Raw genomic sequence first — 14587 nt, forward strand, 5'->3', positions numbered from 1 at the left:
TAACATGTTATTTTATTAACACAGAGCCTGATAATCACACTTACTTATACAACAAGTATTTGTCACAAAGTGACGAAATGTTCCCCGCCTGTACATACACCATAGTACCAAATATGAAGACAATCCAGCGATTAGTTCTTGAGATATTGGGGCAACACCGTTTTCCAACTCCAAAAGCAGATTTGCCTGCTGTGACCTTGAAAATGGGGTGAAGGTCACCAAAACCGACTGGTGTCTGCGGTGTCTGTATATACACCATAGTTCCAAATATGAAGACAATCCAGTGATTAGTTCTTGAGATATTGCGGCAACACCGTTTTCCAACTCCAAAAGCAGATTTGCCTGCTGTGACCTTGAAAATTGGGTCAAGGTCACCAAAACCGACTGGTGTCTGCAGAGTCTGTATATACAACATAGTTCCAAATATAAAGACAATCCAGTGTTTAGTTCGTGAGATATTGCGGCAACAAACAGGGGGGACGTACGGACGGTCGTGAATTCCCATTTTGTTCCCTAGCTACCCAAGATAAGTGACACATGCTCAATGAATCATACATTGTCATTCACAGGCTGCACAGCTTTACCAATACTCCAGACACTGTTGGCTCTGTGCAGATGGGGAGTGTTTTCTCATGACTACTGACACCCCACAACACAAACCCCACCGCACCGTGCACGCACACATACATACACCAAACTCAGTCATTCCGACACTAATCATTAGTGTCCTTCAGAACAGTGGCTAATAGTCTCAACATATTGCTGGCCAGATGGCCAAGCTGGCCTTAACGTAACTAGCCAGTTTCAAATTTCACTATCTTAACTATGCAACAGTTTACTTTTCAAGAAATGTGATTCTGCTTAGGTAACAATAAAGTAAACCTACACTGCAATACATGAGTCAAATATTAAGAAGTGGTGTACTCTGATCGTTGATTCGTTTCGGATATTATTTTGATTTATTAGGACTTTTTTATTTCAATCAGTCATGCAAAAACAAAATCACAGTTTACATTTTAGGAGGCATTCGGGCTAGGGACATTTGAGCGTCTTTAGCCCGACTGAAATTTGGCAAGCCACGAGCTAGTGGGCAGACATCTACTTCATTAACTGCATCAGACTACCCTTCCTGGTGCCTCCATGCAGTGGGCAGTAAACGACAAATCTAACATGGGAGAAGGTTCACCACCAAATGCTCATTAAGTGATTAGAAATAAAAAAAAATATGAATATTTGAAAGTGCATTCTCTAAGTACTAAAATTTTCAAATAATTTCACTTAGTACAGATTCCAGGGCCCACTAATCACCTGCCTCTTCCTCCTCCTCCCATCCTGTCCACCTACCTGTAGGGAACAGCCCTTGTTCTTCAAACAGCTGCATCACAAGCTGGCGTCTCTGGTCCAGCAGTCTGCGATTGGAGAACGCACCTGGGGAACTAGGCGTCTTTGGAGTGCGGGGGGAGTTCAAATCCTCATACTCCAACAAACCTTCAATAAAGTAGCAGAAAAATGTCACCATGAGCACAAGTAAAACAGCCCTAAGATTAGAAAAAAATTACATCTGAGGTAAAAATTATATGAACAAACAATTCCCCAAATATACCATTTATTACTCTGCCAACAGACTGAAGGACAGTCCCAAACAGGATGACTGCAACATCTGGTGACATGATCACGGTACACGTACAGCCAGACACTCGTCTACAGAGCTGGAGCATTACCCCCTCACTACAGAACCAGATAGTGCTGTGTACTTAGCACACAAATCTGAACACAAAATTAGTCACTCATGTTAAATAAAGTGGCAAAAAGACATACACTCACTCATTTTGTTCACAAAATCCGGATCCTTCAAAGCGTCCAGATTAAAGTTGGATCCAAAGAACTTGGTGTCTTCAAACCTGGCACTGTGAGGAGTCTTGGGTGTGGTGGTCTCCGACTCACTGGAGAACTTGTTACTGTCAGTTTCCCCTATATCCCCTTTCACTGGCCACAGAAAGAAACACATCAAAGCATACCACAACCCTCAAAAAGGGCCATAGTGCACAAGTAAGAACATTAATTCACTTTTCTTCTGAGGTAAAAGTTAATAAAAAATATATGATTTTCCATACATTTAAATTTTTTAGGAAATTAATTTCTTGATCAGATACCATTAAAATCAAATCAAAAACAATGTTATCGGTTTCATAGTAGTTGAAAGCTGCTAGAGCTTTCAAGGCTAAATAGACTGTTCATGGTATGGTCCATATGAACGCTCCTTGTGGACAACAACAAGAAGTACACACCGAGTCCTGAGACCTTCCTCCTCTTCCTGTACACATTGATAATGGCCCTGGGACTCTGGGGGATGGGAGTCTTGGACTCCGTCTCTTCAGGCACAAACTGAGGCAGGGACTCAAACTTCCTCTCGAAGTTCACTGTTTCCAGCACCCTGAGGGACCGTTTAGAACATACATATTACTCAACTGTTTACAAACTTTGCTGATTGAAATAATGCATGAATGAAATCATCCATTTCAAAAGAATTATTTATCAAGCTATTTATCCTGAACCAAAACTTCTATACACTGCATAGAACGCTTGTCAATAATCACCACACCAGTCTTCTCAATAATCACCACATAGCAGTTTCAAGACCTCACCTCAGGAAAAGTTGGATCAAAAGACATGTTTTCTCTTCAAAATGCTAATAACATTCAACTTCCTTTGCAAGATTACATCCTTCTCATGAATTATCTTTTCCTTTGACAATAAGAACGTGGAATAATACTGCACGACATGCCTTACACTCTACAATACACCTTTATCAAAGTTCTGGGCAACTCTAGAAAAGATCATTTGATTGCACCAAAATAGGTTTAATTTGGCAAAATTAACATGATTTAAATAATTTATACCATACTAAGCTAAATAACCACTCAATTAAATTATGCTATGTACAGAATAGGCATTATTAGAGTTCAAAGCATATGTGGGGGGATCCATGGGAAAACTGAGTTCTGTACTTTTTTTCAATGTAAGGTGTATGCATGCCAGTTGTTAAGAAGTTTGAGTTACACACAATGTAGTCATGAAAATAATTCCATCAGATATCAATTTAGTCTTGCATGGAAATGTAGATCTCTTGGTGACAATTCTCTATAATTATTTATCTATCATACAAAAAGATTCAATACTCTGTAATAACATACATACATCTAACCATAAATATTCTATCCTGCCTCTATCCATTTTTCTGCCTAAACATTGTACATGGTACATGGTTCATACAAAACCAGACACCAAAGTTTAGTAAAATCTAAATATTTTTTTCATAATTTATACTTCTTCTGCATTACTCCTTAATGCATTTACTGCTTACCCTGACAGAAACAAAATTGTATGGGGTCCAGCTGTAGAGGAAAAGTTGTTCCAACTAACCGATGCAGGACCCATGACAGTACCCACGTAACCCCGGGAGCGATGACATCACACAACTTCCCATTACTGCTTGTCACCAGACATTGCCAGTTTCTGGTCTAACCTGTGGCCATGTTTATTGCCTTGTTACGTAATTGTTGCTCCCTTCTGTGACAGGTGGAGTCCCTAGTATGTGTGGCTTTCCGTTAAATTCCATCCTGATTCCATATTCTATCCCGCTTCTATCCTCTTTTCTGCCTGAACATCGTACATGGCACAAATAGTACATACCCACAGCTTGTCCTTGTCAGATACATCATAAAAATAGTCAAGTCCACACAAGTATCTCCATGTTATTTGTCAATCAAGTCAGGGAGTAATCTCTTGCCGCATGATGTCAACAGGCATTACCGGTTTTAATGAAATGAATATCCACATTTGTTTACCAGCGGAGCTAAGACAAGTTGCTAAATGCAAAGGTTTCTCACAGCATGTATTCCAGTATAAAGGCCTTTTCAAGCCTGTGTGAGTGTCTGCTGTGTCCCTTGTGAAGGCAGCTGAGCCATGTTTCAACACTTACTTGTCCATGCCGTCGTCCACTGTTTTCTTGAAGAAGCTCCTGCGTGGACTGTTGAGGCTGGGCGAGGGCATGGGGGCGCTTGAGGTCTGCAGTACGTGTGGAGGGACGGACAGAGGAGGGGGCTTGTGCTTGGCCTTGGGCTGGAGCACACACAACGGCCAAGATGTCAACAGCAAAACAAATATCAAAACTTGTACTTCATGATAAGTGAGATATATACATCACATATATACACATCAGAGTTGTTCAAAGAAACTGGTGGCTGTCATTTCCAACCAGGGAATTGATCATGAAATTATGAGTTTGTTGAGAATGTGTTTGTGAGGAGAACATAGCTAGCATTCTTAATAGTGAAGGATAGTGAAAAAGACCCACCATGTGAACGTTTTTTTCAATTGTCATTCCTTATCCTTAATCAGTCATGAACTGCATTTTCAAACAGATTTTCTACATTTGAATAATAATCAATTCCCAACCTAAGTACAGCTATTTGAACAGTGCTTGTCATCACTGTGACAGTGCCTTGCTCTCATCATCCTGGCTACTGCTCAAGTCTACAGAACAACATTCCCCAGCTGCTCCCCCACCTGTGATGGTGTTTCTGGTGATGCTGATGCTGCAGGACTCGACTGTGTCTCGGGCATGGCCTCCATTGGCTGGTGATCGCTCTCACTCGGGTCTCCGTGGGGGGAGGACTCTTGTGACAGCATCCCCTGGTCCTCATGGATGTCAGACAGGGGGCTTGGCTTCTTCCTCTTCACCCTCATCTCTGACTCCCGGAGCTGACTGTACTTTTTCCCTTTACAGGCCCGTTGAGGTTTCTCCCCACTGTCTGAGTCCTTCATTACGTCAAAGCTAAATGTGACCTCACGAGTGTCCACAGTTGTCCGCCCTTGACTCATGGCTGACTGCAGAGGCTGAGGAGGTGGTGGCTGTGGCTCTACTTGGGGCTGTGTCATAACCGGCTGAGGGGGTGGGGGAGGTCTGTGGATGGGAGTAGGGGAGGGGGCGGGGCTGCAGTGTATTGGGGTGCTGGGACTAGGAGACAGGTGATATCCTGGGGAGGGGGAGGGGCGTGGAGAGCTGACAGACACCTGGCGGCCTGTGGGAATAAAACATTAAGACAACCATTTATAATGATACAAGTGAAAGAAGAACACTTAAAATTACTGAATCCTCACACAATATTTGTTTTGAGAAGTTGTCAAGTATAACTGACCTTGAGAGACTGGTGGTCTCTGCAGGCTCTCTGTGGCGACAGGGATGCTGGCAAGGGTGGCCTTCACCTTGGTGGGTCGAGTCTGGAAGTTGGGGTTGCTGATGTAGCCAATCTCTCCCTTCCCATCGGTTGGGAAAGTGATGTAGCTGGAAGACCGCACGTTCATCACACCTGGAAACACAGGATATCAAACAGTGAGAGACAGAACAAAACCCATACAAACTGGGCAAGACAATAGTAGACACATTCAGTAGCCATTGTCATTGTGGACACCTGATCCTCATTAAAATGAAGTCATCACCAAAATGAAATTAGAACTGCTGCAATCATAATGAAGGAAAGGCTTGGTGTGATCAACTGCACAAAGTAATTGATGATCATTTGCTTTTCTAAAGAAAATAATGATGTAGATAGCAAATATTCCCCAATTGAATAAACAAATCTTACAACAAAAATAGCATCATGATCATGATCACTTTAATACTTTCTAAGGCAGACAACTAATAACATATCTTTAAATTATCTCCCCTTTGACCATAAGAATACTTCACATTACAGTGCCTTATGCCAGTTTTGGTAATACATTAGGCTTAAAAAATAAAAGAATTGCTTCTGAGGTAATGGCTTTTGTAAATATTGTGCAGGCGGGCAGTGTTTTTCTTGGTTGTTCACACCAGTATGTAACCAAATTTTGTTTACAATAGTTTCGGTGAAATCATGTTAAGTGTTGTTGCATTTCATTGCTGGGGTCGTGTGTTTGAGACGTGGATAATTTAAAGGTTTAAAAAAAAATTAGAATGGAAATAAAAATGATACATGCGGCGGACTTTATGATGCGGGCCGTGCCTGAGACCCATGACTATTTTTTTTTTTAGCCTTGTGAATAAATATATAAATAATAAGACCACAAACACAGCACCAGATGCAAATAAACTGTATTCTCTCTAATCGCCGGATTAAGTAAATGAGAGTAGCTGATGGAGAACTTTGGATTTCATCTGACCCATTTAACGGCAGAGTTTTTCAAAGAAATGTTTTCGTCTTTGAGATTGTACCAGATTCTTAGGAGTCAGAACAAAGGAGTCTTGGGGGCTTGACACATTTATGAACACACAGAGGTAGTCAGGGGCCGTTTCACTGGCACACTGATATGTCACAGGAAGAACTGAATCAACTCCAGATTGTACTGGCAGCCAGTGAAGTGACTGCAGTAGTGGTATACTTAGAGTAGACTCGGTTATCTGATCATTTGTCTTCATACCAAAACACATGGGTCACTATGTCTACATAACATAACACATGGGTCACTGTGTCTACATACCATAACACATGGGTCACTATGTCTACATAACATAACACATGGGTCACTGTGTCTACATACCATAACACATGGGTCACTATGTCTACATAACATAACACATGGGTCACTGTGTCTACATACCATAACACATGGGTCACTGTGTCTACATACCATAACACATCGGTCACTGTGTCTACATACCATAACACATGGGTCACTGTGTCTACATACCATAACTCATGGGTCACTGTGTCTACATAACATAACACATGGGTCACTGTGTCTACATACCATAACACATGGGTCACTGTGTCTACATACCATAACACATGGGTCACTGTGTCTACATACCATAACTCATGGGTTGCTATGTCTACATAACATAACACATGGGTCACTTTGTCTACATACCATAACTCATGGGTTGCTAAGTCTACATAACACATGGGTCACTGTGTCTACATACCATAACACATGGGTCACTGTGTCTACATACCATAACACATGGGTCACTGTGTCTACATACCATAACACATGGGTCTCAGTGTCTACATACCCTTTCATGGGTCTCAGTGTCTACATACCATAATACATGGAACTCTGTGACTGTGGTGGACTCTGTTGTGTCTTGTGCGCAGACAGCTGAGGTTTAGGGGCGATGTTTGGCTGGGCAGGGGGAGCTGGACTGGTGGCCAGTGATGGAGATGGGACTGCTTGTGGCTGAATCAGGACCTGTTGTACGTTGCCCTGGTTCACTGTGGGCAAACAGACCCCTTGTAACAAAACTATTGGAAGAGAAGGTGAGTAACTTAATCATGTTCCTTTGAGAAGTATGCTTCAGATGCTTCAACCTCTGACAGACGATTGCAATGCATGATACTGCAATAAGGGAACACTGTCACCATGGTCACAAGTTGGAAACAAGACAGTGGCATAGCACTAGACAATAGACAGAGGACAACAACATTGGATCTTAAAGTCTTCCAACTGGTGTTTGGCGTCATAAAAAGGACAAAGGAGATCTGTTCATGACTTTATCACAAAGTAGTGAGTCTAAAGTCTTCATGGTAGCCATGTCTCCCTATTTCACAGCTACACTATCTAGGAAATGGTTACAGAAGTTTACAAGGTTTACTTGCCCAATGTTGGCTTCTGACAACTGATTTGGAACACAGATGGTCTCAGTATCACTTGGTTTTGTGCAAAAATGGAAGAGGGGTCAATTTGTCTGCATTTCCATGGAACATTCAGACGATGTAACAATCAGGTCATAGTCTACAGTATATAACTGGCTGACAATGGATGTTGGTTACATACACACAAATGCAAGAACCCTGTCTACCTGACTGTGCCCCCCCTGGAGCTGCTACCTACCCTGAGGCACGGAGCCTACTTAAGCTGCTGGGATGTATACAGATCCCTGTCTACCTGACTGTGCACCACCCCACCCCCCACCACCCCCCAGAGATGCTACCTACCCTGAGGCACGGAGCCTACGTTAGGTGCTGGGATGTCTACAGATCCCTGTCTACCTGACTGTGTCCCCCCTGGAGCTGTTACTTACCCTGAGGAACGGAGCCTAAGTAAGCTGCTGGGATGTCTACAGATCCCTGTCTACCTGACTGTGCCCCCCCTGGAGCTGTTACCTACCCTGAGGCAACGAGCCTATGTAAGCTGCTGGGATGTCTACAGATCCCTGTCTACTTGACTGTCTACCCCCTGGAACTGTTACCTACCCTGAGGCACGGAGCCTATGTAAGCTGCTGGGATGTCTACAGATCCCTGTCTACCTGACTGTCTCCCCCCTGGAGCTGCTACCTACCCTGAGGCACGGAGCCTACGTAAGCTGCTGGGATGTCTACAGATCCCTGTCTACCTGACTGTGTCCCCCCTGGAGCCGCTACCTACCCTGAGGCACAGAGCCTACGTAAGCTGCTGGGATGTATGCGTGGGACACCTCAGCCTTGTTCCCTGGGGGGGTTGTCGCCACAGGCACGGCTATGCCCGTCCCTTGCTGGACGTATGCAATTCTGAAAGCAAATTGCAGATCACCTTATATTAGCAACATCTTTAACTGCAATGTTAAACAAAACAAACATGTTCAGAAGCGTGAAGATTTGATCTGTAAACACAGTTTATTAAAATACTGCTTCTGCTGATATTGAAACAAATGGTTGTTTCTCTAGTTCATGTTATGGTTCATTACTGATTATCGGGAAGATTTCACTACCTCCTGTCTGCTTAACATGTTTAACTTGGGCATTCACTCACTTCTGTGTAGAAGGCAAGAGAATGCGCTGTTGCTGCTGCTGTTGCTGTAGTTGCTGTGATATGACACTCTGTGACTGGGTGGGCTGCATCTGATGTTGCACCGAGGGATGAGCCACAGTGAGTGACACTACCGGCTGACCCAGCTGTACGTGATGTGGGGATGTCGCCAGCACTGCCGGCGACGGATTAACAGTCACTAGCTGTGTAACCATGGCAACAGCCTTCGCTTGCTGAGGATGCTGTTTGGGTGCTGCCATCAAAGTCTGTGTTTGTTGCTGTGGCATGACCTTGCTTTGAGGAGAGTTTGTCATACGAAGCCCTCCAGGTGCTGTGCTGATCTGGAAGTTGCTGGTCTGAACCTGTGCAGGCGGGGCCACATTATTGCTGGCCACAGCGACAATGTTCTGCTGCACAGCACCTCCTGGCAGAGCCATCTGCAGAACGTTCTGGACCTTGCCCCCCGGAGGAGCAGGCTGCACTCGCACTGACGGTAGGATATACTGAACATGCGTGGGCTGCAGGGTGGGCTGTGTGGGGGTCTGGGGCTGCTGGATGGCCATGGTGGCAGTGCCAGGACTGGACTGGTTGGTCTTAAGTAGCACATTAGTCAGCAATGCTGGGGAAGCCAGGTTTTGCACTTGTTGCTGCGGCGGCTGCACACTCTGGGGCGGGGCAATGTTGCGTAGCGTTGTAACATATGCACCCGAGTTGACCGAAGTTTGCACATTAGCACTATTGTTGAGTTTATTGGCCGTGACAGCACTAACAGTTGGGGAGTTGAGGATTGTCATGCCATATGGGCTGCTTGGAATGCTCTGTAACAGAATTGTGCTCACGTTTTTCATGCTGCCATTAGAATTGTTGCCGGTCAAAAGAGTCTGTTGGGGGATACACACATTGTTAACGGAGGCAGTTTTAGATGATGTTGTCTGTGGTAAATTGTGAATAGGCTTTGAGGCAATGGGGATGGGAGTAGTGATGGGTTTGTCCGTTGTGGAAAACGTTGGGGCCACACTTCCACCAACATGATGACCAGCATGAGTTACCATCACCTGCGGCACGGCAGGGAACTGGACTGTACTGGCTGTGGGGGGCCGGGCGACGTGGTGTGAGGAAACAGGGGAAGCCTGGCTTGGAGAATACGATAGAGGACTCTGAGGCATGGGTTTAGCGGCTCGCGACTTCTGAGTTATCTTCCCCATCACCGGCCCCCGCCCATTCTGCTTGCCGAGAGTGGTCTGCATGTTGGAGGACACAATAAACTGCTGCTTGTCCTGGGTCATTGTAATGTTGTGGATCTTCATCTGACCAAGTTTGACCGTCTGCTGCTGCGTACCCGGCATACGCGAACTAGTGCTGTACATGCCCTCATCATCACGGGCTTCGGTCAGCATGTCCAGAGAACTGGCAGACATAAGTCGCCCATCGCGTGACTTGGCTTTAAACACGGCTCCCTTCGGCTGAAAGCTGGAGCCAGTGCTGGAGGGTCGCGGCATCAACAGCCCTTCTGCCAGCTGCTTGTTGATGGGGGAGCTCACATCCATCTCCATCTGAGGATCGGGCATGCGGCGGATGGGTTTGGGGCGGTAAGCGATATCTGCAGGGGTGATGTTCTTCATGACTGGAGAGAAGCGCTGTTGGGGGAACGCCTTGTTTTCGATGAGAGTGTCTTCCTCCGTCTGACTGTCGGTCTCGCTGTCCGACACATGCTCCTTACAGTTGAGGTCAATGCCACCCATCTCACCACCAGCACTGATGCCACCTTCTGAGGAGAAGAGAAAATAATAGTAATATTCAGAAACCTTGTAATCATTAACTTATAAGAGTGTAACAATATATTTGAAACGACCGAACGATTGCAATAGTTTGCCCTACACCAGTAATTTAAATTTAAAAATATCAATAGTATTGTCAATAGTATGCACAACAGTCGAAAGTTTTAATAGCTGCAATTAGTCATACATAAAACATTAATTTTGCCAATTTCAAACCTGCAAGGATTATGACTACTTCAGTTTAGAGTTACATCACTTTGGGTAGAGTAAGCAACAAGGAGGAAAATGGCCAACTTTGATTACATTGATTGATATAATTATCAAGCCTTAAAGTTGGTTTACAGCTATCACAATACTATTGCAATTGTGTGGGCTACTATTTCAATACAATTGCAATAGTGAAAAAAGCCCCATGTAGCGCTTATTAACTCAAACCAGCATCCTTGAAGCACAGCAAGACTCTGGATATCATCAGTAGGGATGACACTGCATTTGGGGGTTTTCTTTGTCCATATTACACCAAAGTCACAACGCAAATGTGAAACACCACATCAGGTAGAATTGCATCATTTGGTTGTGAGAGTATTTCCCCAGATATTCACTGACTGATATTTCAACAAATGTTCATGCTATCTCAAGACAATACCTTTACATGACCACATGGAAGAACTGTAGGAATCGACAAAGCAAATACATAATAGCCAATTTGGGACCGGTTGCATCTGGCATCTCTTGCAGTGTGATTGACAGCCAAAACAGGAATTTGTGGCTATGATGTAATAGAGGTAGGAAGAAATAATGGTTTGTAGACCTTCCAAAATAATTCAAACAATACATATCAATACAGAATTAAACGAGACAATCTTATGGATCACTTGTAATTCTGGTGCTTTGTTGTAAGGTGTTGTAAGGCAGAAACTGTTTACCGATGTGCAGCAATAATAGACTCATTAATGCAGCACCCAATACTATTCAATCAATACTGAATCATGCAGAGCTTCAAAATCCAAATTTTGCTCACCATCCTCGCATATAACCATCTTCTCATCATCACTGTCATCATCATCACCCTTTGAACCGAGGCTGCGGTGAAACTGCCGCACCTGCTCCTGTGTGAAGTTGTAATGCTGCTGGGACATCTGCGACGGCTGAGATGTGTGTGGGGGTGGGGCATCATGGAATGCCACAGTGGTGCGAGGGGGGTTGTTAGAAGAGCCAGGTTGCTGATACAACTGATGGGGCCTGCCCACTGAGATGCCTCCAGATTCCACTGCCAGGCCCTGAAAAGACACATCAAGAAGACATTTAGTTCTTTTCAGCTGTTCTTCAGACAATTCTATTCATCATGACAGTGAAGATTTTTTACGCCATTGTGACCAAAATCACAGCTTGATCATACTTGAATGAGTGTGATGCAGCCTGGAAGTTTGGATTGTTGCTCACTGGTTGATCCAGGGGAGGGTGCACACCTTATCCTCAGACACCCCATTGTCATCATATGCAAGTCCAATAATATTTTTTCACTTCAAGACTTGGGTAGTGTGCAACCCATTTTCCAAAATCCTGGATCAACCTGTTCATGCCAACATGGAAGACGGTAACGTACCAATGCAATTTGTCATGACGAGAAGCCATTGTGGCCAGTGGATCAACATTCTAGTCACATCAAACAACAAGCTTGGTGAATTCAGTCCCTGTGTGAACACTTACCTCGGGCTGTTGATAGGACTTGCAGGTGGGTGGCAGGAAGCCGCGCACCTCCTCTTGCGGCACAGCAGAGAAGCTGAGAGATCGCTGCTTCATGATGCCACTGATAGCCGCCTGGGACAGGGGCATGGAGGACTCAGGGTCAAGGCTGTTGACGACCTCACGCTCTTCCAGGTCCAGTACCTCAGGGTCCAACTTGTCATCTGCCAACACATCAAGCAGATGTACACACTGCGTCTACATACAGCAGTACACTCTACGTCCAGATCCAGCTGTGCACACCACATTCAACAGTTTTTCCAGATGAACTCAACAATGTATCACAGAAAAAAATCATATGTGCTCAAGCAAGTTTCTGGACTAATAAGATCTGGGCTAAAAAGACAACTGTACTGACAACTCCAGACTAACAAGATCTGGGCTAACAAGACAACCTGTACTGACAACTCCAGACTAACAAGATCGGGGCTAACATGACAACCTGTACTGACAACTCCAGACTAACAAGATCAGGGCTAACAAGACAACCTGTACTGACAACTCCAGACTAACAAGATCTGGGCTAACAAGACAACCTGTACTGACAACTCCAGACTAACAAGATCTGGGCTAACATGACAACCTGTACTGACAACTCCAGACTAACAAGATCTGGGCTAACAAGACAACCTGTACTGACAACTCCAGACTAACAAGATCTTGGCTAACAAGACAACCTGTACTGACAACTCCAGACTAACAAGATCTGGGCTAACAAGACAACCTGTACTGACAACTCCAGACTAACAAGATAACCTGTACTGACAACTCCAGACTAACAAGATCTAGGCTAACAAGACAACCTGTACTGACAACTCCAGACTAACAAGATCTTGGCTAGCAAGACAACCTGTACTGAAAACTCCAGACTAACAAGATCTGGGCTAACAAAAACCTGTACTGACAACTCCAGACTAACAAGACCAGCACAAAGGTAACATTGTAGGGACTTATCTGGACCTGCTAAAAGGCCGACAAATAGGAATGACAAATTTCCCAATTCAGTTAATAACTAATAACTAATTTTGGCTTTGCAGAGGTGACCTGTACTTCACTGATAACAGGATCAATAAAGAGGAATAAGTTTAAATGGTTATTTCATATTATTGTATTGAATGCAATCTCATAATACAATATCAAAATACCTCTGAATTTAAGAATATAAGAGCTACAAAAAAATCCAAATTTTAAATAAAATATAGATTTATTTCCTTGCATTGTTCTGGACAATCAGCAGTAATTGAGATGGCAATACAGTAGAAGATGGATATAACGAACTACAAGGGAACGGAGAAATCAGTTCATTACATACATTTCCCCTTGGAAACATCCGCCATCTTGGATAAAACAAAACACAATACACGTAATTGCAGCATTGACTTGTATTAGCAGTGATCACTTCATAGCATTTAATTGTTAGCATTTCATAACATTCATTTAATGACATTAAATTCTTAACCTTTTCAGAACCTTGATTTTAGAACCTTGTTTCTAGAAAGTCGGTGATTTTGCTCTGGCCCTGTTTTGCTGGTTAAATGTTTGTTTTACAGACAAGATTAGTCATATTTTGTGTACGGGTAAGAATACTAAGATTAACATAAAGCAAGTTTAACAAGTTTGATTGTGTTGATTTGCCGCTCATTTTCAGTGACACTGAGTGAGATTTCTCAGTTCGCTACACACTTCACTAATTCGTGGCATTTGGGCTTGTCAGGGATCAGATATCAGTTCGTTATATACATTAGTTCCCTGTAGAGAGTTTGTTATGTACGTAAATATTATATATAGGAGATAAATCGGGGATTTTGTAACAGTTCGTTGTATCCGTCTTCATTATATTCGTGTTCTACTGTATAAGGAATCATCAACTGGGTTATCAGGTGTGGAATAAATAACCTCTTACTCCATTACGCTTACTGATAGTCACCCTGACACCTTGCTTGTAAAGTTCAGTATTCACCTATGTCTCCAACTGCTTCAGAGAGGTCATCAGTTGAACTCAGACGTCGGTTACCTCCCCTTTGTTTCAAGGTCGCTGCAATTGTGCTAGACCGCTTTCTGTCCTTGGAACACCACTTCCAATCCGGATGCGCCTTGAAGTGGGCCTCTTTCACCTGGAAAAAAAACAACCATATAGTGATTGAGTATGGTTTTACCCAGCTGTTGGCAATATTCCAGCAATATCTGGGGACACCAGAAATGAGCTTCTCACATTGTAAACATGTGGGGAATCGAACTGTGTCTTCCAACTCCACCAGTTCCACATGGACAATGTGATCTAAACTTGCAACAGT

General features: G+C 43.7%; 1 protein-coding gene across 2 annotated transcripts in view; it reads right to left on the reverse strand.

The window, feature by feature from the left end:
• LOC139458330 (protein capicua homolog) overlaps positions 1-14587 on the reverse strand; it is a 50341-nt gene that overhangs the window by 4080 nt on the left and 31674 nt on the right. The window contains exons 6-17 of one of the 2 annotated variants that reach the window (XM_071239719.1): positions 14254-14407; positions 12258-12457; positions 11569-11827; positions 8773-10537; positions 8410-8531; positions 7086-7256; positions 5202-5372; positions 4570-5084; positions 3983-4122; positions 2289-2434; positions 1825-1986; positions 1345-1488 (exon numbers count right to left, since the gene is read on the reverse strand). In XM_071239719.1, coding sequence (XP_071095820.1) covers positions 1345-1488; positions 1825-1986; positions 2289-2434; positions 3983-4122; positions 4570-5084; positions 5202-5372; positions 7086-7256; positions 8410-8531; positions 8773-10537; positions 11569-11827; positions 12258-12457; positions 14254-14407 — 3949 coding nt within the window. Of the gene's footprint in view, positions 1-1344; positions 1489-1818; positions 1987-2288; positions 2435-3982; positions 4123-4569; positions 5085-5201; positions 5373-7085; positions 7257-8409; positions 8532-8772; positions 10538-11568; positions 11828-12257; positions 12458-14253; positions 14408-14587 lie in introns of both variants that reach the window. The other variant, XM_071239718.1, reaches the window with a different exon arrangement.

This window comes from Haliotis cracherodii, unplaced genomic scaffold (genome assembly GCF_022045235.1).
Source record: "Haliotis cracherodii isolate W230 unplaced genomic scaffold, xgHalCrac1.p SCAF_12, whole genome shotgun sequence".
Classification (NCBI taxonomy): domain Eukaryota; kingdom Metazoa; phylum Mollusca; class Gastropoda; order Lepetellida; family Haliotidae; genus Haliotis; species Haliotis cracherodii.